Source organism: Xyrauchen texanus, chromosome 12, assembly GCF_025860055.1.
Source record: "Xyrauchen texanus isolate HMW12.3.18 chromosome 12, RBS_HiC_50CHRs, whole genome shotgun sequence".
NCBI classification, from domain to species: Eukaryota; Metazoa; Chordata; class Actinopteri; order Cypriniformes; family Catostomidae; genus Xyrauchen; species Xyrauchen texanus.
In genome coordinates, this window is record NC_068287.1 from 34,844,818 (window position 1) to 34,872,210 (window position 27,393).

At 37.7% G+C, this 27,393-nt stretch overlaps 1 protein-coding gene across 2 annotated transcripts; it reads left to right on the top strand.

Moving 5' to 3' along the window:
- The first annotated feature begins 494 nt into the window (after positions 1–494).
- Positions 495–22,650, top strand: LOC127653112 (zinc finger protein 572-like). Of its 2 annotated transcripts, none has more exons than XM_052139641.1 (4): positions 495–774; positions 5,729–6,240; positions 6,447–6,776; positions 22,040–22,650. In XM_052139641.1, the coding sequence occupies exons 1-4, from the start codon at positions 585–587 to the stop codon at positions 22,211–22,213; spliced, it is 1,206 nt and encodes a 401-aa protein (XP_051995601.1). In that variant the 5' UTR covers positions 495–584; the 3' UTR covers positions 22,214–22,650. The 2 variants fall into 2 exon arrangements, with proteins under 2 accessions (XP_051995601.1, XP_051995600.1); XM_052139640.1 differs by lacking the exon at positions 22,040–22,650 and adding an exon at positions 14,968–15,405.
- Positions 22,651–27,393: the final 4,743 nt, after the last annotated feature.

Below are 27,393 nucleotides of genomic sequence, written 5' to 3' on the forward strand. Positions count from 1 at the left end.
TACTAAACCTAATGCCATCCCAGATGTGTATGACTTTCTTTTGCTGAACACAAACGAAAATTGGTATATGAATATCTCAGCTCTGTAGGTGACCATAGATTTGAAGCTCCAAAAAAACAAATAAAGGCTGCATAAAAGTAATCCAGAAGACTCTTAAAAAATCTTCATATACCATGGTAATCATAGTTACACCAAACAACCATTGTAACTACAGTTATCCTTACACATAACTACTAATAAACCATCTCAAATAGTGTAAGAAGCTTTTGGAATATTTATGTAATTTCCGATGGTGGACGGTGGTGGAGGGCAAGACATTTTGGAAGAGACTTTTACCATGATACATTTTGTGAACTGAAACCCTGAAAACGTAACCCAATCAATTACATATGGCGACGAGTAAAACTTTTCAAGCTGATTACAGCTGCACGGTAGTATATCCCGTGCGGTAGGTGGCAGTCAGCTGTTTCCATCTGCATCTTACGCGAAGCAGACCTAGAAACACATTGCTAATGCAGCGGGGCAAGCTTGTTTACTTTCAGTGGTGACTGGTTGCTGCTGAACCATAAAAATAAAACGTAAAAATGACCAAGCTGCAGCTTCTGCACCGCGCGCTGAACGAGCGTCTGATGGCGGCGGTGGAGCAGATCATGGAGATGGTCGGCTGTACGGTGCTGGAGTACGAAGAGGAGACGACCCGGGTGCGGAAAGAAAACGAGGTCCTGAGACGGAGGCTCCGGTTGATGGAGAACGCAGCTCCAGCGGATTGGCCAGGTAGCACGAATACAGGCCGCGATTTACATCATTACGTGCAAAACATTGTGCAATACTGATAGCAAAGTATGATGATGGTTTACGGGAGAATCATGAACCGTTTTGAAATATGTATTTGTTTGCTTCAATGTTTTGTTGTGCTGTTAATGCACGGCCGTGCACTATGTTTTGGGAGAATCTGATGCGTGCACGGTAGCCTCACTGATCTATAATATATATATTAGATCAGTGGGTAGCCTCTGCGAGCACTGCATGCTAGTTATACAGGAAGTGAAAAATATTTTATTAGCAGTGACATAATAAAGTTATAATATAAATTTTCAGAGCAATGACATTGTATTATGTTGCATTACAAACTGAAGCAAACATTGTATGGGATCAAAATCCCGTCAAAATTATTGTGGTCACGGATCCAAAAATAAAGCAGTTATCGTGTTCAAGCACTGTAGGCCTTTTAAGCCCCTTTATTTGTATTTGGCATTTATCAAACATTATGCAACAAAGACAATGCACAAATTGCATACAAAATATCAACTCAATTGGAAAAGTGGTAATATCATACATCCACTTTAAATTTTGTTATTGTTATAGCGCCACCAAGCGGCCGAGCTCCATTTCTTTGTATGTTTGGCCTCAGAATGAGCCCTTACATGAGTGTGCCAAATTTCGTGACAATATCTCATTCCATTTAAGAGTTATAGCTATTTAAGTAGTAGTGGCTAAGTAAACGACTTATATTTTGCATGCCGTCGACACGTAAAATTGAATGTAATTTTTTTTTAAAATAATTATTCATAAATAGACTCCAGAGAATCATGTGACACTTGTCTCAATTATTTAATGGACTGTTTGTTTCTTGAGGTAAAATTGTTCAGAATGAGAAGAGCTAGCATATGATATGAATTACTTGTGCTTTTTTAAAGCACTGTGCAAAAATCGTGATGGCGCCACCCAGTGGCCGATTTAAAAAAAACTAAAAAAAAACTTTGCACAGACCTCTTAAACCAAGAGTTAAATAGGTCCACTGAGTTTCATTCTGATCGACCTTTGTTTACCTTGTCTAATAGCTGCTGAAAGCTGATTGGCTGATGGCGGCCATGTTTTTAAACATATGCAAATGTGATCATAGAAATTGATGGGACCTGAGACAAAGACACTGCATGCAAAGATTGAAGTCAATAGGACCATCAGTTCCGTAGTTACAGCTGATTAATATTTTAATATTATTAATCCTCAAGAATTTTTATATCTTCATGTGTCCTCAGAATGACTCCATTCATAACTTTACCAAATTGGGTGAGATATCTCATTTTGTTCAAGAGTTATAACCATTTAAGCAAAACTCGCCACTCATGCTACGTACGTTTTAGCGTACCGTTGTCACAATTAATCGAAATGTAATTTTTATTTATTTTTTTTATTTTTTATTTTTTTTATAACTTTACCAAAAAAAAAAAAACCGATGGGGCAAACGGCCTAGGACTAGTTCATTTAAAAAAACTTGGCTGAAACTTTGCAAAGTTGTAGACTAGGGGAGTACTACCTACCCTCAATGTTTCAGTTCTCTATGACTTATGGTTTGGTCTGCACAATCAGTTTTAGGGCAGAATAAAAATAAATATAGCTACAAGCAGCAATTGTCGAGGTTCAAGCCTTTTAAGAACTTTCAAAGTATGCTAAAAAGGTATGCTTATGTACTTTGTAAATTGCTGAATTTGCAAACTGGTGTTAAATATGACTCTGATGTCTTGTTCAACGATCCTGAAACAGGATAATGGTTATGTAGTCAATTTTTAAACCGTTATAAAACCGCAAAGCACCCAATCTCCAATATATTTTTTAAATACATTTTTATATATATTTTAAGGAATTATAAGCTTTTGGATACACTTGGCCACAACCCCTAAATAAATAAGTAAAGTTCAACTTTTCTTTGATAATTATTGACCTAGGGAGTCCTAGATGTAAGCAAAATTCGCCACTCATGCTACGTACGTACGTAGTTTACAATAGAAGGTAACTTTGGATAATATAAAATATTTTATACCATTTATACAGCCATTTTGCTAAAATTTGATTGGCTGCTGGCGGACATGTTTCTTTATTTTTCTGAGTCATATTGTAGAATATGTTAACATTTGGCCCCTACAAGCATACCCATTTTCATCTTCATGGATAAAATAGTTGCAGAGTTATGATTTTTTTTTTTTTTAGTTGTTGCTCCCTTATAGGTGATTTGTTTCGCAATTTTGCATGCAGACTCAAAATATGCTGTTGTATATGTGTATCAAGTTTCGTAACATTTGGCTTTTCCATTTGGTAGATATTGGTCAATACGTACAAAATGAATGATGCCTGACCAATTTGTTGTCTTATATCTTCGCAACGCTTCGACAAATCAAGATTCCTTTGATAATTGTTTGTCAGGAAGGTTCATAGTAGACACACCCCAATTTTCGTGTGAATCGGACATACGGCCTAGGAGGAGTTCGAAAAAGGATGTTTTTTCGAATTATGCAAATCAGCACAAACATTTTCATAAAATTGAAAGGAATCCAATGATGTAAGTCACTTGAGTGTGCGACACGGTTTAGGAGTTATGGGCCAAAACGTAAACATGATCACTGTAGCGCCACCTTGAGGCGAGTTTCAGCTCTCTACGACTCATGGCTTGGTCTGCACGATCAGTTTTAGGGCAGAACATTTTAAATTATTTTACAATAGGGTATCAGCCCTTCAGGCTTGAACCCCTAAAAATTCCTTAAAACAATAGGGTTTCAGCACTTTGTGCTTTAATCCCTAATACAAATTCCTACAAAAACAATAGGGTTTCAGCACATCGTGCTTGAAACCCTAATAACTGTGAATCAAAAAATAAGTGCAGTATACATGTATTTTTTTTTATCCACAATACTGCAGCAAAATCAGAACAAGTGACCAAGCATCCCCACGTCAATAAATAAAGTGGGCTTGACATTGGACGTTTTTTTTTTTCACAAATGGTGTCAAATTTAGGGGCCGTCTCTAAAGATACAGGCATCATTGGTGCACATATACCAAAAACATTTCCATAATATAGAGTATACAACTTCAGTAACATTTGAAGCAAGTGGCTTACAGGCATATAACCAACTCCAAAGTGTGCATGTAGTTGTCATCAATCATGCACACCTTTTTAGATTTTTTTATCTAATAATGAAGTCCTATTATATATAAGCATTTCTATATTCATCAGTATTATAATGTGTCATTTTAGGATCGCATGACCAGCTGAATACTCGCTTAATCTCAGTAACCGTCTTGTTATTGGACACTAACTCATGCCCTGCATCTGAAACCGCGCACAGTTTTACATTATGTACTTAATGTGATCTAGGTTGCAGTACTTTGGTAAAACAGTACATTATTTTAGGTATGCATTAGGGCTGCACGATTATAGCAAAAATCATAATTGTTGATTATTGCTCTTGAAAACATATTTTACTAGATTGTCCTGGTCTTAATGCAAGTAGAATGCTCTTTTATGAAGTTACCTCCTTAAAAGACTTATTTAATGAGATTATGCCTGAAAAGGTTTTGGATTTCTTGTCATATGCTAATCTTAAAAAAAATATTGTATAATATGACTTGCTATCTATATTTGTTTTGTTTTTATTGTATTTACATGATATCTGCATTTTTGTAATTGAATTCTTGCCATGAAAATAGCTTTGATTGCTGACATGGCATTAAACAAAACATACTACTACTACTACTATTGCTCTTGATATTTTTATCACGATTATTAATGTCGATTCAAATTAACTACCGTGACGTCACAAAGTTAGCAACCACGTGGTTCTTCAGAGTAGCAGATTTCAATGGTGGTTATGAGCTGCGCTTCAGTTTCTTTTAAGCATCTTTTAAGCATTGTATTGTATTTTATATTGTTATAATGTTTAAGGTAAGGCAAATTAAAATTATTGTAAATTGATATCAATGTTATAGAATAAATTGAATTATTGCTAAATTACTGGTTAGTATATTTTAAGGTAACTGCCCGTTAACCAATAATTGTATTTTAATTTTTTTACCCTAGCATTTTTACAGTCTTTTACCATTAAATTACAAAAAATGTTTACAGTGCAGGTGCACCCAAGATGCATTGTGATCGAGTCACTGAAACCACATTCAGAGATGGTCAGGGACGGATTCTGACCAAGGTGTAAACGCAAATGCATTTTGGTTGTTCGGATACAACTATGTAAGTAAGTATGTGATGATATTGTGCTACAGTCATCCGTCTGAGCATCAAGTGCTGTGTTGTGTGGTCTTTTATTTTTACTCTACCATTGCAATCTGAAGGACACATCTCATCACCCGAACAATATGCCGTGAATTATTCCATTGGAATACACTTGGAATATTTTGTATCTCTCCTCAAATAACCATTTGCTCATGTCTCTCTCCTGTTTTCTAATTACTGTGTGGCTTGTGAAGTTCAGAGAATGAAACCAAGCTTCACTAAAGAGTTTCAGATGAGAAGCATGTTTAGCACTTACAAAGCGCTGTACACGAGATTAATATCATTAAATTTGCTTCAGTGACCCGAAATTTAGCTTCGGTGGCAGCCAGGAAAAACCCTGACTGTGAAAGTGAGTGAGAGCATTTGGATTATCCATCACTGTTTTTAAAACTTGCTTAAAGAACGAGAATTTACAGTTACCACAACCTCTGATGTAATATGTAAGTGTCGTTTTCCATTTTGCGCAGGTTACTTTGATCAGATCTTTATCCAAAAAAAACGTGCACTGGTTCTGCCCTGCTTCAGCATGCGGAGTAAAACAGGTGTTACAGTTGATAGTTGTGATCTTGGTTTAGGGAGTAGGATAATGTCTGGTTTAGGGACTAGTACGAAATAAACACTTGATCTTGTCAAATGGTCACTTATTTCTTTGTTTGTTTAAATTCTTAGGCCCGTCAGAACCTGGTATGCTTTCCACCCCAGACGAGTCCAAAACATCCCTGCAAGAGGAGAGTGCTGTCAGCTTTAGATTTGAACTGGGATCAGAAGGTCTTGTGTTCAAAACAGAGTCCACTGATCACCCAGTGAATGTTAGACCTGAAAGCAGCCTCGCCACATTACCTCAAAGCACTGATCAGGGATCTGCCATTGCTGGGCCGAGTGCTGGTGTCGACTATGGCCTGACAGACGGCATGACCTGGGAATCTTACCAAAGTTACATGGCACCTCTTGACTTTGATCCAGCTTCAAACAGCAGCGTCAGGCGCTGGAGAGAGCAGTCCAGAAGGCAGAGGATGTCCTTTGCCTGTCCAGATTGTGGTAAAGTCTTTGGAAGTAAACGGAGGCTGGTATTTCATATGCGCATCCATTCCGCAGATAGGCCGTATTCATACCGCAGGCGCAAAGCATACTTCTACGGCAACAAAAATAAAAGAAACAGGAAACTGTATGGCCTCTCACAGGTAAGCTTCAGCATTAAAGTGTTACATTTACATGAAATCATTATGGTAGAATGGTATTTTCCACTGTTTATTCTTTGTGTTTTTCATCTTGCTTTTGTGAACACTGGATGCCTGTAAAGGATGATAAATGTAGCAGTGACAGCAAAGCGTCTAAATCAGCAGAGCACCTTAAATTGCTGCATTTAACAGTTGTCTTTCACACACAGCCATCACAAGAAATTGCAGAGGATTTGTCAGATGGGTCTGAGAAGACTGCACTAGAACAAGAGCAAGCCAGCCCAACTACCGAGAGTGACACTAGTAGTGATAAAGATCCACAGAACAGTACTGCCAACCCTTTGCATCTTGTACACAGGGAAAGAAGAAGAAAGATCTTGCCTCGTTGCCCTCATTGCAGTCGAGTGTTTACACGGCCCTGTCGGTTAGAAGCGCACATAAAGAGACACATGATGGAAGCAAGGAGACATCCTGTAAACCTCCCAAACACAACATCATCAAGGAATGATATGGTGGATGAGAAGAGGAAACCACCCAAGGTACTGCATTTCATGTTTTCTAGTCTAGTGTAATAGTGTGAGTAGATGTACATACAGTGGGGCCCTCATCTGAGAATACTAGAGAATGCTTCTATTTGGCTTTTTTTCTAGCCTATATAACAGAATATTTTCAGAATTACAATTGAGTGAATAGTTTAAATAAATTTAAATACCTTTCAGAATTCTTTTGGTATGACTTCACAAGGTGCTGCAAAACCTGATCATCCATGTTATTTTCATGTTATATATGACCTTTGGAAAAAGGAGTTTACATCATCATCACATTTGCTTACATTTTAAAAGTGATCAATAGTGTTTCTAAAAGTACCGGTACTTCGGTATCAAGTCGGTATTAAAATAAAAAAAGATGTCACAATACCAGTGTTTGTGCAGTATGAGCTGCATTAGCTTTAAATAAATGTGTGAAGCAGACCGCTCATACACTGGGAACTCCACTGACATTGAGAATCATACATGTTGAATGAGACAAAAAAAAAATTGAATCTAACATGAAGTACATGTCCACTATATATTTATATAATTAAATCACAGCATAACATCAGTTATTCGTCAGAAGAAAAAAAAGTGCAGCTTCCGTTAAAACGCACATCTAAATAAAAGCATGATTCAAAATAAAAGCATGATTCAAAATAAAAGCTAGATGCCTGAAATTGAAACGGAAATATATTACAATTGTATAGTAAAATTTAATATTCATTGTAATAATATTAAAAATAATAAATAACAATGATGATAATAATTAAAGTGGACCTATTATGCAAAATTCACTTTTACATGGTGTTTGAACATAAATGTGTGTACTAAACCACCCTATAATGATAAAAATCCACCAAGTCCTTTTTTTTTTTTTTAAATCCCCATTAATCATAAGCACTGTCTCAGAACAAGACATTCGTAGGATCAGTACAAAGTGATGTCACTTTGTACAGGCCCTGCCCACGACTGTTGACGGACACTGCTGCACATGTACACCAGTTAATAAGTGAACATTACGCAACATGTTTGTTTGTGTGTTTTTTTTGTTTTGTTATAGTGCATTGCGAACGTTGTAACCGTATGTGTGTGTGTGTGTGTGTGTGTGTGTTGCTCATCCATCTTTGCAAAACTCTGAAAAAACTGCAACAAATAAATGCATTTATCAAATAACCATTCAGAAACTTACTGGTTCATACTCAATGAGCTGTTCGATTGGGCTATTCAAATCTGCTGTCAGTCATATTGCTTATGATGTCTATTTATCCGAAGCAGATATATCCAACATCCACCCTATTCTGAATAAGGGTTGTGTAGCACCAGCTCATTTGTATTTAAAGACACGCACACAAAAACGGCTTGATTTTTATTCCCACCCAAAAATTTAATTCAACATGGTATAATAAATGATCTGTAGGTATTTTGAGCTGAAACTTCAGACACATTCTTGGGACACCAAAGATTTATATTACATCCTGTGAAAAGGGGCATAATAGGTGCCCTTAATCAATATATCACAAACAAGAGTACTATTGTACTGAATAATATATATATATGTTTTAAATGCATAAAGTATTTGTTCTAAGTTTTACATGTTAAAATTTTTTGATTAGACAACATTTGGATGTTTACACTTTAAAACATGAAATTCTAGAACATTTATTTTTAAAAGGAAAAAAAAATTAAAACAAATTAATTTGGGTAATAAATTAAATTAGGGTCCAACTTAACATTTAAAAGCAATTTTATTCTTTTTTTCAAGGAAGGGTCTCTTGTGACAACTGTAGATCCTGTAAATGGCAAACAAAAATGTGTCCGCAGATAATGATGCATCTCAGTCATTGATGACAGCTGACTACCACCCCTGGAGTTAGCGAGTTCGAATCTCAGGGCGTGCTGAGTGATGCCAGCCAGGTCTCCTAAGCGAACCAAATTGGCCTGGTTGCTAGGGATGGTAGAGTCACACGGGTTAACCTCCTCGTGGTCACTAATGTGGTTCGCTCTCTGCAGTGTGTGTTTGAGTTGTGCGTGGATGGCATGAAGCCTCCACACGTGCTATGCCTTTGCGGTAAGGTGCTCAACAAGCCACGTGATAAGATGCACAGATTGATGTTCTCAGATGCGGAGGCAACTGAGATTCGTCCTCTGCCACCCGGATTGAGATTGAGTGACTATGTCACCACGAGGATTGCATTGGGAATTGGGTATTGCACATTGGGGAGAAAAAGGGGACTCATTTTGGTGTCTTTGGAGTTCAGAGTTTTGAAAAGAGGGGGTGTGGTTAATCCAACGGCTCAGTAGCGTGGAAGTAGAATGGCTGAAATCGCTTACAGCACCATTAAGCAATGCATACTTAATTAAAAACTTTCATTTCTTGTAATGTGTTATTTACATTGAAATTTAACATTTAAATAGTTTATTTCCACAATAAATTGGAAATTTAAATGATGATTTTCAATTTTGTCTCAGACTTTTGGACCCCACTGTACATAAACATATTTTTTCTTTCCCACATAGGCCATATTTTCATAAGGCCCTTTCCCACCTACAGTCCTGTACTTTTCCTTTAGTAACTTTCTAGATGAGAACTCTTACAATGAACAAAATATCTGAGGAGACTTTTCCCCTGTTGCATTTGCATTCACATAGTTCCCACCGTAGTGACGTCATCTAGTTTCAACCATTTTTCTTCGGACGTGGCTAAAATGCGCGATTCAGTATAAACGACAATGAAATCAACACCTACGGAGGACACCTGGATCGGAGTTTTACATTTGTTAGGGCTGTTTTGCACGAGCTTTGGCTGCATCTGAAAATGTAGGCAGCTGCCTTATCAGTTAATGGTTTAAATGACAGCATTTTTGGATGAATGGAACTCTAAAGGAAAATGGTCTCAGAACAGTTTAAAAAGCACCTTATTTCATCCTACCTCAACCTCCAAAGGCAGCATTTTCCCATTTTTGGACGCAGTCTGTGTTTTCAGGTTACAGTTTAAACTGGGAGTAAGTGCTGTTTGTGCAGAGCTCATTGCTGCTGCAGCCACGGTGAGAGACGAGACGAGCGGTCCGACCACCACTCGGCACATGCTGAATTTAGTTGATAACGTGTTGAAAGCACTCACAGGCTGCAGCGCCTCCCACAGTCCCTATACACCCCTATAGTACCTACTCCAGAATAGGAGCTAAAACTCCCCTAAAAGCGGCTAAGAGGAACTATAGTTTAAGTGCGAAAGCACCGAAAAGTTCTAGACCTGCGGGAAAGTGTCTAAAATGGGCTTTAGTACTGCCTGTGGGAAAAGGCCTTATGTGCACTTCAACTTTGATCAGTTTATTTCTATTTTTATTGTGAAAGATCACTGAAATTTAAAACTACAGTAAACTTGAAATGTATGATTTTATTTGATACTAGCAAAATAGTTTTGTGAGGCAATCAAAGCCAAAGATTACACTGTTATAAAGTGCGGAGATCAATGTTATTTTCGAAAATTGTGGTTTAAAAAAAAATAATCCCCCGAAGTGTATGATAAAGGACCATTCCATAGTAGTTCAGTAAATACTAAGATAGTAAGTGCGTGTTTTAGGATGAACTGAACATACACCACCAATCCACGAAGAAAACAAGCAAGCGATTACTGAAGCTGATGCAGTTTAAACAGTGAGTCTGTGGGAAAAACCTCAGTTACAAAAACGAGCTGAAATATGGCTCAAAATGCGTGTATTTCCATCAAACTTTGTGTGAGATCTCAGTTGACTCTTCGTCTGAGACCATCAATCCACACATCTTATCACATGGCATGTTGAGCGCACTACTGCGGAAATGTAGTGCGTGTGGATGCCCACGCTATTCTCCGTGGCATCCACGTACAACTCGCCACGCACCCCACCGAGAGCGAGAACCGCACATAGCAACCACGAAAAGGTTACCCCACGTGACTCTACCCTCCCTAGCAACCGGGCCAATTTGTTTGCTTAGGAGACCAGGCTGGAGTCACTCAGCACGCCCTGGATTCGAACTCACTGCTGAGCTACCCAGGCCCCACAATTATGTAGATTGTTGACATACATTATCAGTGCTCATTTTGTAGGTCTATTTTTTTACCCTGCATTGCTACTCAAACATACCTCCAACTAACTGAATGCAATCCATATGTAGTTTCACCTGCCTGTTATTTTATGATGGTGTTAACGCAAGTAAGTAACATGACTAAAGGCCTTTGCACACCAAATGCGAATGTTCGGCTGATTTCTCGCCACGATCAACATTTTGAATTGAAACAATAGATTCCTAATGAGCCATTCTCACCTGGAACGAACATTCACGCCGAATCAAGCAGCGACAAAGCTAATCTTTTTTTTCTGTTAAATCATAATTTTCTGTAAAGCTGCTTTGAAATTATGTTTTGTGAAAAGTGCTATACAAATAAAAAAATTATTTATTGCTTGCACTCTTTGAGCATTTAAATTTTGTCATGTTTAATTGGTAACATACAGGGTTTTGAGCAAATGTAACACAGGTAGATGTAAATGCCGAAGTAGATACCATACCGATGACCAATCTGCAGGTTCTAGAGCGTTTTCAGTGGGTTTCCCCTTATTATGCAGTTTTTCCGTCACTGCCACATTTGTAACATTGGTTTTTCCACATTAATGTGAAAATGACAATGAATAAAATTTTATAATAACATTTCTCTAAGTGCAAACCCCTCTTCATTCTGTGGATATTATTATTTCTGGATTGTGCATTTAAATTTACAATTTTGACCAAGTGTGTGGTTGCACTACTTTTTCCAATTAATAATTTAATGCACACGTAGTCATGGATTATCCCTTACTTGTACCATGTTCTGTTCTAAGACTCTTCTGATTGGCTGGAATGCATGCAGTTCAAACCGTTGAATGCACAGGTAGTTCCAGTCAGTTTTAATCACCATTCTGTATTAATGTGCCTTCTCTGCTGTCCTCTGTAATGACACATTGTGAGCGTTTTATACCTCTGTTCAAACGAACTCCGGACGATAATATAGTGTCAGAGCTGGGATTAACCATCACATTACAAAACTACAAGTCATGCAGTGTCATCTTAACTGTGAAGCAAGGAAACACAGACAAGACAACAGTGTTCATCTGCCCTGTATTACTCACCCAAAGCGATTGTTAGGAAAGTCTTTTGCTGTCTGGCAAGACGATGCAAAACTATTTTTATTGTAATATGATGAATATTCATCTAAAATGGCTGCCCTACTCAACATGTCTGTATATAACTGCTAGAGTGTCCCCTGCAATTACATCACTGACTGAAGCTCTGAATGGAGATTGTTTCATAACACTCAGCCTTTTGCTGTTTTGAAATCGAGCATAGTCTCATCACGATTTTATTCTTAATTCAATCAATCATGCAGCCTTAATATAGATACCATATGGATGTCTCAGAGGTCAAAGTCTACTGGATTAGAGCGTTTGGATGATTTTTTTTTCCTCATCGTGAACAGTAAGTGCAACTTTTACAACAGTCACGTCAGCATTGCTGCTTTTTCCTCAATGTGAAGATGACAATGAAGAGGAATTGAACATTACATGTTCTCAGGAGTGTCAACCCTTCTACATTATGTGGCTATTATTATACCTGGATTGAGTATTTAAATTCACAGTTTTTAAAGCATGTTTGTGTAATAGTAGCCAGCTGGTACATGCTGTGCAGTGTTTAAACCTCACTCCCCTGGCCTCAAGAGGCACAATAGCGACTGATGCTAGAGGCTGCAGCCTTAAGCCTCCTTGTTAGCGCCCGCCTTCCATGTCGGAGACGCTGGTTCGAATCCCACTTGGGAGTGAGTTGAGCAGGACCGGTTACATTAGGTCTCAAAAAACTATATTATCGCACTACTGTACCGTGTCTGATTTAGAATGGACAGAACTCTACAGTGCTGTGGAAAAGTGTTTGGCCCCCATCCTGATTTCTTTGTATTTTTTTTTTGTATATCTCATACTAAATTGTTTCAAAAATTCAAATAAAATTTAACGTAAAACAAAGGCAATCTGAGTAAACACATTGTGAAGTATTAGCCCTTAGATACTTAATCCTCAAATCTTTGAATCTGCATTCATAATGAGGTTCAGCTAGACTAGACACACCCAGGCCTGATTACTGCCGGTTCTGTTCAATCAAATAAACGCCTATAAATAACTTTTTCAGCAACATGAAGTTGGCTGAAAGCTCTCATCCAGTAGCACACTATGCCAAGGTTGAAAGATATTCCAGAAATTAGGAAACTGGTGATTCAAATACATCAGTCTGGGAAGGGTTACAAAGCTATTTGAAAGGCTCTGGGACTCCAAATAAACACAGTGTGAGCCATTATCTCCAAATAGAGAAAACTTGGCACTGTTGTGAATCTTCTCAGAAGTGGTCGACCTTCCAAAATTCCTCCTAGAGCATAGCGACTATTCATCCAGGAAGTCACAAAAAAGCCAAGGACAACATCCAAGGAACTGCAAGGCTCTCTCGCATCAATAGAGGTCACTGTTCATGCCTCAACTATCAGAAAGACACTGGCCAAAAATGCCATCCATGGAAGAGTGGCGAGACGAAAACCACTTCTAACCCAGAAGAACATTTAAGGCTCATCTGAATTGTCTATAAACACCTTGATGATCCTCAAACCTTTTTTTGAGAGTGTTCTGTGGACCGAGATGAAAGTGGAATTGTTTGGAAGACAGGAGTCCAGTTATATCTGGTGTTAATCAAACACAGAATTCCACAAAAAGTACATCACACCTACGGTCAAGCATAGTAGTGGTGGTGGTGGTGGTGGTGGTGGTGTGGGGATGCTTTACTGCTTCAGGGCCAGGGTGACTTGCAATAATTGAGGGAAACTTGAATTCTGTGCCCTACCAGAAAATCCTAAAGGAGAACGTCCAATCATCAGTCAGTGAGTTGAAGCTCAAGTGAAACTGGATTAATCAGCAAGACAATGATCCAAAACATCAGAGTAATTCCACCTCTGAATGGCACAAAAGAAGCTAAATTAAAGTTTTGGAGTGGCCTAGTCAAAGTCTTAACCTGAATCCTATTGAAATGCTGTGGCAGGACCTTAAACGGGCAGTTCATGCTCAAACCCTCCAATGTGGTGGACCTACAGCAGTTCTGCATAGAAGAGTGGGCCAAAATTCCACCACAGCATTGTGAAAGACTGATCTCCAGTTATCAGAAGCGTTTGGTTGCAGTGGTTGCTGCTAAAGTTGGCTCAACAGCTATTACGTTTAAGGGGCAGTTAGTTTTTCACATGGTTGATATAGGTGTTAACTTTTTTTGCTTTAATAAAAAAAAATTGGAAAACTACTATTTTGTTTACTCCGGTTGTCTGTTTTATTTTATATCTCTTCTGATGATCTAAAACAATTTATTATAAAAAAATACATAAAGGAAATCAAGATGGGGTAAATACTTTGCCGCAATACCTGTAGATCTAACAAGATAAAGTTACCCATTATTTTTATTTTTTTATTCTTCCAGTCAACATTTGTGCTGCATTAATTAATGACAGCTTTAACTAATCAATGCTAGCAACTACCATGGTATAAGCGGGATAATCCACTGCTAGGTGCGCGTTAAACGCGCAGTGCGTTTAAAATCGTTTAACGCACACCTAGCCGTGGATTATCCCTTGTTCCAAATGATAACATGTTTTAAACATTAAAACTTTGTTTACGCTTGATTATTTCCAATCACCCCTCAGACTCTGTATTTATAATAATACTGCCAGTCAACTTGTCCGGCAGGTGAACTGAAATAGTTTCTGAATTGTATCAAAAGTTTTCTTCCTTGTTGTGCAAATCAACAACACTCTCGCCATCTCTGCTTCAACTGGTTGAAAGATGCGTTGTATTTTTTTGTGCTTGCTAGAGAATTGTTTTCTTGTTTGTTTTACAAACTTAGCAAGTGGTTATTTCTTCTAACCCGGTGATGGGTAGAGGGTGGACCAGCTCAAAGGTGCATTGAGCCACCTACTTTTCTGGGGTAAAATTGCTTGTGGTTTTGGTGCAACCTATTGTAAAGACGTGAATGTGCTAACGGTGAATATTTGTTTCACTTTCTATGGGAAAGGGCCATTCGCCTCTCATCGCATCGTGTTTGGTGTGAAAAGGCCTTAAGATGGAACACAGATCTCATGTTTTTTTTGTTTTTTTTCATTGCTTCACAGGTGGTGGCTTTACCACAGCGCTGTTTTAGCAAAGTTTGGGACTACTTCTCAAAAGATGAATTTGGTGAAGTGTTCTGCCATACATGTTTTACCAGAATTAGCCAGGGCTCCAGCAACGCTGCTATGAAGAACACCTCTAATTTGTGGTCTCATCTTCGATCAAAACATAAAAGTAAATATTTAGAGGCAAAAGGTTTCAGCAGCCAAGTCAATGTACTGATGAAGGCTTTGGACACAACTGTGGTCAAACTAGAACCTTCTGAGCCAGAAGAACATGTCGTAGAAGGAGAAAGTGAGATAAGGAATGTCTTAATACCAGAAGAACCACATGATGGAAATGTGTAAATGGAAATTGTTTTTCTTTTCATTTTAGATTTTTACCATTTGGATTAAACCTTTTGTGTGTATATATATATACAATGCAGATCTAATAAATACAGTGGCTTTAATAAAATCTTTTGTTTGAAAATAAGTATTTTTGATTCATCTTTGCGTGGGTTGGGACAATACATACAGGGACAGTTGTTTTTACCAATGTTCATTTTAGATGTGTTAAAGTGTATACTATTCAAATGAGGTTTTGTTTTGTTTTCTTGGTGTGTTTTTGTAAGTGTATCAATACATGCATCATATTGCTATGACATCATGCACAAAAATATACTCCAGAAATTAAATGGAATATCGGTGCCCTGAATTTGCCTCTTTTAAATTCACTGTACAGTTGAAGTCAGAAGTTTCTTAAAACTAATTTTTTTTTATCCACTCCACAGATTTAATATTAGCAAACTATAGTTTTGGCAAGTCGTTTAGGACATGTACTCTGTGCATAATTTGAGAAATTTTCCCAAAAATTGTTTACAGACAGATTGTTTCACTTTTTTAATTGACTATCACAATTCCAGTGGGTCAGAAGTTTACATACACTACTGTGCATTTCCAAGCAGCTTGGAAAATTCCAGAAAATGATGTCAAGCCTTTAGATAATTAGCCAATTAGCTTCTGATAGGAGCTAAACTGAGGTGTACCTGTGGATGTATTAAGGCCTGCCTTCAAACTCCGTGCCTCTTTGCTTGACATCATGGGAAATCAGCCAAGACCTCAGAAAAAAATGTGTGGACCTCCACAAGTTGGTAGGAGTCTGGTTGGGAGTAATTTCCAAATGCCTGAAGGTACGTTCATCTGTACAAACAAGAGTATGGAAGTATAAACCCCATGGGACCACGCAGCCATCATACCGCTCTGGAAGGAGACACATTCTGCCTCCTAGAGATGGATTTAGTTTGGTGTGAAAAGTGCAAATCAATCCCAGAACAACAAGAATGGATCTTGTAAAGATGCTGGAGGAAACGGGTTATTATCTATATCCACAGTAAAATAAGTCCTATATCGACATGACCTGAAAGGCTGCTCAAGGAAGAAGCCACTGCTCCAAAACTGCCATAAAAAAGCCAAACTACAGTTTTCAAGTGCACATGGGGACAAAGATCATACTTTTTGGAGAAATGTCCTCTGGTCTGATAAATAATGAAAATGTTTGGCCATAATGATCATTGTTTTGTTCTCAAGACATCAGACATCTCAAGACATCAGCCAGGAAGTTAAAGTTCTATTGCAAATGGGTTTTTCAAATGGACAATGACCCCAAGCATACCTTAAGTTGTGGCAAAATGGCTTCAGTACAACAAAGTCAAGGTATTGGAGTGGCCATCTCAAAGCCTTGACCTAAATCCGACTGAAAAAGCATGTGCAAGCAAGAAGGTCTACAAACCTGACACCAGTTACACCAGGTCTGTCTGGAGGAATAGGCCAAAATTCCAGCAACTTGTTGTGAGAAGTTTGTGGAAGGCTACCCAAAACATTTGACACAAGTTAAACAATTTAAAGGCAATGCTACCAAATACTAACAAAGTGTATATAAATTCTGACCCACTGGGAATGTGATGAAAGAAATAACAGCTGAAATAAATCATTATCTCTACCTTTATTCTGATATTTCACATTCTTAAAATAAAGTAGTGATTCTAACTGACCAACATTCTTAATGTTCTCTAATTGTGTTAAATGTCAGGAATTGTTACAAAATAGTTTAAATGTGTTTGGCAAAGGTGTATGTAACCTTCTGACTTTAACTGTATGTACGGAGCCCCTTAAAGGACAAGGCAGGAATTCTTTCCTCATAGATTTGTGCCCTCGCAATAAGTTTACCATAGTTTTACTGTAGAAACGAAAGTAATAAAGATCATGTAGAAGTGTAAAACTATGGTAATGAAGATCGTGATTTTGTGGTTATTATAGTTTTACTACAAATACCATTGTATCTGTAGTAAAACCAGTAACCACAATAATTACCATGTTTAATCTATAGTAAAACCTATTTATACTGTATTAAAACCATGATTTTTCACCAAATTACAAAACCAAAACATTAACCTACAACATTCATGGTTACTGCAATATTAGGCTACTATAGAAAAATTATTTCCACCAAAAACTATGGTCACAGTAGTTTACAATATTACTATAGTAAAACCTTAGTTAAACTATGGTATTTGTATAGTAAACCCATAATCACATAATTATTATATTTTACCCTAGTTTTTGTTTTCCTGTTTTATCACTGGTTTCACTATGAATATCATGGTTAAAATATGGTTACTGTAGTAAAACCATGGTGAACTTCGAGAGAGAGAGATAGAAAGTAGAAAAAATGTGCTCTTCTCCTAAAATCACTTCTGGATCTTTTTAGCCAGACTGGTTTTTAACTACGTTCTTCATTCTTGTAATATCCAAGCTACATTGCATACATGTATTCCTTGCTTCTCTCATTGTCAAATTGACTTAAATTTTTAACAGAAGCAAATCATCGAAAATAATGATGCAGTGAAGAAGGCCAGAGGTGCAGGCCGTGAAAAGGCTTTATTAAGCAAAAGGCTTAAGATAAACGTCCCAGTCCAAAATAAGGTACCTGATCTCAGCATGTCTAAGAATGTTTTACTTTATACAGAGATCTAGATGCGTTACATTTCTATTTGTCTATAACAACTTTTATGATTGATAGATACATGGAGTATCATCAAAATGAGTTTAGATATTTGTGTTCCCCATAGCTGTCTAAAGGAAAAACAAAGGAGGCGATGCCTGAACACATTGGAAGTACTAAAGTACAAAGTATGGAAATAGTGAAAGTGGAAAAGAAAATATATCCCTGCCCACATTGCAATAAAGTGTTTACTCGTAAGGGATGGCTGTGGCCGCACATTAAGGTGCTTCACTCTACGATGGCAATGGCAGATGCTGGCTTTTGAACATGACACTGATAACAGCTTGGATTATGTTTCCTGTATGTGATTTAAAGTTCTGCACACCATTCACTTGCATTTTATGGACATTAAGGGCAGAGATATTCTTCTAAAAATGTTTGTGTTCAGCAGAAAAAGTAATACACATCTTGGATGGCATAAACATGAGTAAATGTTTAGAGAATGTACATTTTTGAATAAACTATCACTAAGTTGCGTCTATGGATGCAGCGGCGAATGGTGTTGACTGACAACGGTTTACCGAGCCGATGTCATAACAACTGTCATTTGTTTGTAATGGACTTTAAGGCAGTGATGTCTGAGGGATCATATATCACGCACATTCAGAAGTGGTTTTCCAGCAGGATTACGTCAACTATATACTGCCTTGCAAGGGTTACAAGAGCATGGCTGTGTTAAGCAGAGAGTGCAGGTGCTAGATTGGCCTGCCTGCAGTCCTGAGATGTGTGGCGCATAATGAAGCACAAAATATGGCAACAAAGGCCCTGTACAATTGAGCTGCTTCAGACCTGCATGATGGATGAATGGGAGAAATTTCTGCTTGCTAAACTTAACAAACATGTCACTTAAGTGTTATTAGAAGAAATGGTGATGCTACACAATGGTAAAAACTCAACTGACCCAACTTTTCTGGACAGTGTTGCAATAATCTGATTTGAAATTAGTGTATATTTTCAAAACAAACAATTAAGTTCACAAGGTAAAAACATCAAAGAATGCGTTTAAAATAGGTTTAGGGCTAGGCTTAGTAAAAATGCATAAATGTTGTTTGAGTTTGATTTTAAATAATGCAGAACTATATATTTGGAGCCATGTTTGACTTTTCTACCGTATTAAATTCTCATCAGTGTTGGAGGAAAAACTCTTATGAAGCCACACAGTGGATATTTCCCAAAGAAACTGCAGCAATTTATCCCTGCAGGTATGTTTTGGGGCTTTTCAAAAATAATTCATAGTCATGTTTTTCTCATGAGATCAGGTTGTGTTTTTGTCATGTTAATACAGATACTACTTGTGTTTCTTATGTTTGAACATTTTATTTCTGTATAACTAACAACACTTCACATATGATCGATAAGGTATTTCAGAAAGTCACAACTGAGGCCGTGGGAGTCTCCCTGGTGTCAAAACAAAAAAAACTGATCATTATTCTGCCCAAATTAAATCTAAATGAGGCAGTTCTGAGTGCATATGGCCATAACACGGTCACTGATGAGTGACTGATAAAGATGTTTCCATGTGAAGTATGTGACAAAGAGTATATGTTGGAGTGGAGGATGAAGATGCACATGAAACAAATGTTAATTAAGCAAAGTAAAAGAAAATCTAATTGACATGAAGCTTAAGGAACAAAAACAAGCAAGCAGAGAAGCAAATAAACCGAGGGAGGAGGAGAAAATGCTTCATGGCAAGAGGTCAATGGAGCCAAATAATACGGTATGTTGTCTTTTAGTAAAACCTGTGGAATGATTGGAATGAACATTTAGTTGACATTAAATTATTTTGGAAAGTTGACATTACCTGTGGTGTGACGCTCTATACGCAATCTCACACTATTTTAAACAGCATTTAGCAAATTCTTAGAATTATTATGCATGCAGTTTTTATGACCTCATATTAATCGAGGTACTACGTGGAATATTTGTAATTTGAAAAAGCATTTGTCACACCACAGCACCATTTAAAATTAATTAGTGAAGTTTAAAGGTGCTGCAAGCGATTTCAGCTTCCACGAGAATTAGCCTTTGAATTAGTCATGCCTTCTCTTTCCAAAACCTGCACTCCAGAGATAACAATTGAGCTTTATTTAGACCAACACAATGCATAAACAGATGTTTAAAACAACAGCAGCAAAATAGTGCCCTCAGCAGTCAACTGTTATGAACAACAGGCTTAACAATGTCAGTTAGCCTCAGTAATTTGCTGCAACTACTGTACAATTCTATGAAAACGAGCAAAATTATTGACAGGTGAAAATGATCAATGTCCGTGGTTTTGTTTGCTGTTTACAAAGTCTACAGCTGTCACAGACATATCTCAAGACACTTATTTCATTAATATCTTTAAGGGAGTTGAAAAAATGTTTGCATAGCTTTCCATGGAAAAAATATAGCTTAAAGCACCTTTAATTATTATTTAGTATTAATGGTGAAAAACTTAACCAGTCTTGGTACTTAAATATACACTTTACCTACATATTCACATAAATTTGAACCTAAACTCTGTAATGCGATTATCTTATGCATCTACTACCCAAATGCATGAAAACAATTCTAAAAGATGAAGTTCACTTGCATATGTTTATGACATGTACTTTTAATGTATTTCTTAACACATTACATAGTTTCACACATCAAAGTTTATCAGATAAGCATGGTTTGTCTAACTCAAGAATGTTAAATTTTTTAGCAATCAATGGAAGACACTGAAATGATGGTAAAGGAGAAACGTGGCCATTGTGTCTGTAGATACAGTGGCAAAGTCTATGCTCGTGAGAACTGGTTGAAGATAAACATACGTAGACATCAAAATGAAAAGCTTGTTGCCAGAAATAAACAGTCTGAAACTGATAAGATTCAGAGCAATAAAGAAAACCCCAATAAACAGGTATGTTATTATAATTTAATAGCAAAAAATCATACAAACACTGAACTGTGGTTCATTCTACAAAATGGGTGCCTTTTGTGTCCATTAACGTGTAAATTATGAATAACGACGATGAATAAATAATGTCAACTTTTACTATGCTATTGAATAATTTTTTTCTAAACAAAAATCTGTAAAAAAAAAAAAAAAAAATACATTCAAATGTGTTTATTAAAATGTGTATAGCCTATTTGTATATATTCTCTTTCTAAGCATGTTGTATTAAGCTCATGGCTAGTAATGTTGGACTGTAAAACTGTCAACCCTGTTACCTTTGTGATGGTAGTATTATATTACAACATATATTTCAATGTGGCTTTAGATGGTAAAATGCAAGTGATTGCATTTAACACCTATATTCTGAGAGGATGACTTTAAACCACTATTTGTAAAATGACCCATGCATACATTATATATATATATATATGTGTGTGTGTGTGTGTGTGTGTGTACCTCCTCAGCAGACACCTCAAAGAACTCCAAACAGTTCATTTCAGAGTGGCAAAACCAGAGGTCAAGGGTCATATCCCTGCCCAATTTGTGAAAAAGTTTTCGCCAGGGAAATGCGGTTATTGATGCACATGCATTCATTCTGGTGATAAACCGTACTCCTATCGGCAGCTCAAGGCACAGTTTGATGGTGACATAAGTTCCATAATATCCATAATAAGGAGGTAGAAGACACTATAAAATAATTATTATGACTGCTATTTTTTTCAAATTTATTTGTTCAGTCTACTTTAAAAAATAAATAAATAAAAAAAGACAAATTATTTGGACAGTGAGGATAACATTTTTAGTAGCTAGTTTATCATTACACTGTAGGGGAGGATCAATACAGATATCCTTATTAATAAAACAAGTTTTAGAAATTCAGTTTAGAGTTTGCATTTTGGTCAAATAGAAATAGTCATTGATTAAATTGAATCTTCTCACTGACCTGTTTTTGTCAATCAATCTTATTGTAAAAATATAACATACATGTAGATTCTTGACATTAGAATATTGGTACAGTATTTTGAGGTAACATAGCAATGCTTTGATATATATTGTGGTGTTGGACAGAGTTCTTAATATGTGCACATACCTGTTTCTGTTTTTTACAGTTTCCGCCATCAAGTGAAAACAGGGATGAGTCTGACGAATCTGCTGGTGAAGAAATGTTGAATGAGGACAAATCTGCACATCTTAGCATCAGTGCAGAACAGTTAGCAACCCAAACAAGCACTATTGCAAGCAGCTTGGAATCAACCAGTTCAGGGCCAATAGCTGTTGCTTAAAATTCCCCATCAGGATGTGGAAAGACTAGTTGTGATTGTGAAGAGATTTCTGCTATGCAGTTAACTGTTATGGGACAGACTCCACTTTTAGATAGTGTGTTCAAAGAAACCACTTCTGGTGCAATGCAGATGTACATTGATCCAAAATTACTTTGTGTTGTCCACTCAGACAGTGAAGATGATGTTGATGATTTAGTCCTTCTAAAGGTTTAATAAAAAGAAAACAACCATAGTGGCTAGCATACCAAAATAAAAATGACATGTGAACAGCACTGTCATACCTGAATCAGTGATTAAGACTCCAAATAATGACTCACAAATTGCCGCTCCAGATCCCACAACTATTGACAGTGCCTTACAACAAATTGATCCTAATTATGATGTTGAGTTTGTACCGAATGAAAGAAATGATCAGAGTATCTCTAATGATCTACTCATCAGAGACCAGAGGGCCTCTCCTGGCATCAAACAAAGGACAGCTCATTATAAAAATATCTGGTTTGACATTTGCTGGTCAAGAATCTTTGTTGTAGCACTTGATGAGAGAGAAAATAAGAAACAAGGTATGACAAATTAGCAGATTCAAAAGTAAATCTGTTGTTAATAAATCTGTGAAAATGTGAAGAGTTGTAAATATATGAATAGAGGATATTAAGTAAGGTTCTTAATTTAAATGTAATTATATTGTTTCCTTTTAAATCTTTCCTCAATGAAGAGGCCAGAATATGGTGGAGATGATCCATCAAACAACACCGAAATCTCAGGGGATTGTGACACCTCAAAACACATGAACCCCTTTTTTCTTTATACAAGGCTGATTAGCCTGTAAAAAGTTCTAAGAACTTTGGAGTGCTCACAACTATTTCTAAGGGCAGCGGAGAACAAAATATATTGCTGGTTTGGTGGGGAGGCATGTAGAAAGATATAACTGCACCCAAAGCATGAACACCCAAGGGAAACTGAAGTGGTAAACCTTTAAGCCTTGACAAAAACTCTGAGGAAAGAAAGACATTGAGTAGTTTTGCCATTAAAACTTCAAGCACCATAGAGATTCTAGAATGGACTATGATGAAGATACTGTTCATTGCAATATTTGCCAGGGGAATTATTGAAAGAACCAATTTCAATAACATGCACGGACATGCGAGCAAAACAAGAACAAAGGTTTACCCAGCTCAACCCAGAAAATTGTTGATGAAGAATTTTGAAATCCATCTCTAGATACTATCAGCAGCTCCAGACAACAGCCAATTGCAGCGTCAGCTAATGCTCCCTTATCTAATCCAAATGTTAGCACACTACAGAATAATAGATTTAAGTGATTAACCTATTCCAAACCCTAGGGCATGTGAAGCACAGCAGAACCATTCTCTAGAATCAGACAGTCAAGGACATGCAAATTGTCATCTAGAACACATAAGCCCTACTATTGTTGACCCTTGCTACACTGCTGTACAGAAAACCTTTTACCAAGACGCTGAGAGGCAGAATCATCAAGTCCATCTAGTCTAGATCCTTTCCAATCTGTTGCAATTAATCTTCCCCATTTGGAGTCAGAGTTTATTCCCATAGTAGAAACTGACCATAGTACAACAAACAAAACCCAATGTTGACACACTAGAATAATCACACCTACAAGACTCCTGGACAGGGTCTACATTAGAGACTCTTGATCCTGAATCTACAGTTTCGGCCCCTCCCATTTCAAATATTTGTTGTAACATTCTTCAGCAGTCCTCTGTAGAACAGACCGATCATTCTCAACCTTGTGCTGGATTGGATGCTGTGAACCAACCTCTTTTTCCAGAACAAGATATGTCTTGTTTTTCCAACACTGGCTGCTCTGACACAACAAACCCATTTATCAAAAATGTGATGTTTGCTTTCCTCATGATACTGGGTGCAGTGAAGACCTTGGACTTTCTTCAAAATCAAGTCAAGTCAAGTCAAGTGGTTGTTGTCGTTTCAACCATATACAGTTAGTACAGTACACAGCGAAACGAGACAACGTTCCTCCAGGACCATGGTGCTACATAAAAACAACATAGGACAAACACAGAACCACATGAGACTACACAACTAAATAAAATACCTATATATACCCATATAAAGTGCACGTGCAGACATGTGCAAAAAGAACAAGTACATGTATGGTACAGAACAAGAAATTTCTAACAATGAACAGGACAATAGGCACAGTGAGAGACAGTGCAGCGCCGAACAGTACACAGTAGTGCAAAAAGATGACAGTTTCTAAAACGTAAACATAACATACTATGAGATGGTGTTCTATGCACATAGCAGTTATTGAGGTAGCAGACAGTTATAAAGTGATAGTAATTAAAGTGCAACTCAGGACACGTGTGTGTGTGTGTGTGTGTGTGTGTGTGTGTGTGTGTGTGTGTGTGTGTGTGTGTGTGTGTGTGTGTGTGTGTGTGTGTGTGTGTGTGTGTGTGTGTGTCAAACCAGTCTCTGAGTATTGAGGAGTCTGATGGCTTGGGGAAAGAAGCTGTTACACAGTTTGGCCATGAGGGCCCGAATGCTTCCAGACGGCAGGAAGGTAAAGAGTTTGTGTGAGGGGTGTGTGGGGTCGTCCACGATGCTGGTTGCTTTGCGGATACAGTGTTTTTTGTAAATGTCTTTGATGGAGGGAAGAGAGACCCCGATGATCATCTCAGCTGTCCTCACTATCCTCTGCAGGGCTTTGCGGTCCGAAACGGTGCAAGTCCCAAACCAGGCAGTGATGCAGCTGCTCAGGATGCTCTCAATAGTCCCTCTATAGAATGTAGTGAGGATGGGGAGTGGGAGATGTGCTTTCCTCAGCCTTCGAAGAAAGTAGAGACACTGCTGGGCTTTCTTGGTGATAGAGCTGGTCTGGGAAGGTCAAAGAAGCCTTTAACTTCATGTCTGGCCTTCTCATACTTCTCTGACTGTTCCTCAACTCCCAATCTGAAATCAAACAGCACTCTCAATTTAGCTGTGATGATTTTGAGCAAATCCAAGATTTGAATGTCAGAATCAGCTTTATTGCAAAGTATGCTTACACATACAAGGAATTTGTCATGGTGACAGGAGCTTCCAGTGTACAACTATACAAAAACAATACAAAAACAGCAGCAAGACATAGATAATAATAAAAAAATAATTATACATATACGTACAGACACACCTTCATACATATACATACGTAGTGCAAATCTAATACAAATCCGTTATATAAAGTACAAAAATACAGTATGTTATGTACAGTGCAATGTATGTAATGGCAGAAGAGGATCAGAATCAGAGAAGCAGGGAGCAACCAATAATCCTCTCAGGAGTCCGAACTGTCCTCTGTAGTCTTCTGATGTCTGATTTCGTAGCTGCACCAAACCAGATAGTTATTGAAGTGCAGAGGACACACTGTCTGGATGTACACTTCCATATTGGATTTATCCAGAAGTATCACCTTTAACAGTACAAAATAACATGCCATGGTGTGTTTAATCAACAAACACTTCAGTTGTTGTTTTTGAATTTAAAATAGTTCCTGTATTTGTATCTTTTGTATGTAATAACAAGCTAAATTAGAAGTTGACAGTATGATGCTAGTGTTGTTTGTTGTATTTAGGGGCACAGTGAAGGATGAATCTAGCACAGAGGGAGAGCATAATTTTTGCTAGATCGAAGGATAAAAGAGCTGAAAAGAATTAACATTCTTTTTTTATCAGTTAATAGCCATACACTGAGATTCCTGAAGAGTTGTCAAACACTGTTAGTGAGAGCATTTGGAAAGAAGTTGCATCCACAAATCAAGGTAAAGGTACTGATTGTCATGCAACCCCAAAAAGCATCACAACAGCCAACCATAAGTCCATTTTCATTTCCATTTAGGCATTTGGCAGACGCTTTTATCCAAAGCTACTTACAGTGCACGTATTACAGGGACAATCCCCCTGGAGCAACCTGGAGTTAAGTGCCTTACTCAAGGACACAGTGGTGGTGGCTGTGGGGATCAAACCGACAACCTTCTGCTTACCAGTTATGTGCTTTAGCCCACTATGCCACCACCAATCCCAATGAAGAAAGGCCCTGCAATAAGAAAAAAAACTTTCTCACATCCAAAATGTTGAGTGCTAGGGTAATTTAGGACCAGAATTGAGAACCTCTGTGATAATAGACAAATTTTTTTATGAGAAGACGGGTGATGATAGACAGGTATTCCTACTGTGTGCTGCTGTTGCGCTCTTTTAACTGACAGAAGAATTATTTTGTTTCAGACACAGATGCAAGAGAGTTCCACTAGGAAGATTCATGACATGGCAGACAAGATACATGCCAACGTTTAAAGAAAAAATCCCAACACTGTCACAGATTGATAGAAAGTATTAATTCAATTTTTTAAGTGCTATGTTTTGTTTGTTTTGTAAATATCTTTTACAGTGGATTTTATATCTGTCTCAATTTAATTTACATACTTTTAAGGAATATTTATATTTAGCCTATATTGTAATTTGTAAATTTCACGCCACACCCACTCTGACCTTCACACAAACACCAACACCTCATGTAACCCCCCTCCTCCCCACTCCTGATACTCAACCCGCACTTAAGATCTGTGAAGAAGAGGTGTGCAATGTCTTTCGGAAACAAAAGACTAGGAAAGCTTCAGGCCCAGATGGGGTATCACCCGCGTGTCTTAGATGCTGTGCAAACCAGCTGGCCCCCATCATCACACAGATCTTCAATAGATCACTGGAGCAGTGTGAAGTCCCATGGTGCTTCAAATGCTCAATCATCATTCCTGTCCCAAAGAAACCAAAAATCACAGGATTTAATGACTTGTCAGACCTATCGCCCTGACATCTGTGGGAATGAAATCATTTGAAAGACTGGTGTTGGCCCACCTGAAGGACATCACTGGACCCTTCTAGATCCCCTTCAATATACTTATTGAGCAAACATGTCTGTGGAGGATGCATGGGATTGCATCATATCCTGCAACATCTGGAAAGACCAGGGACATATGCAAGGATCCTTTTTGTGGACTTAGTTCGGCGTTCAACACCATCACCCCAGCTATACTCCAGACTAAACTAATCCAGCTCTCTGTTCCCGCGTCTATCTGTCAATGGACAGCTTTCTGACGGACAGGCAGCAGCTTGTGAGACAGGGAAAATTCACTTACAGCACCTGTACAA

Excerpts from the sequence above, each read along its gene's own strand:
- LOC127653112 (XM_052139640.1), top strand. The coding sequence starts at position 585 with ATGACCAAGCTGCAGCTTCTGCACCGCGCGCTGAACGAGCGTCTGATG. Across the intron at positions 775-5,728 it reads AGCTCCAGCGGATTGGCCAG|GCCCGTCAGAACCTGGTATG; the intron begins GTAGCACGAATA and ends TTAAATTCTTAG. Across the intron at positions 6,241-6,446 it reads AACTGTATGGCCTCTCACAG|CCATCACAAGAAATTGCAGA; the intron begins GTAAGCTTCAGC and ends TTTCACACACAG.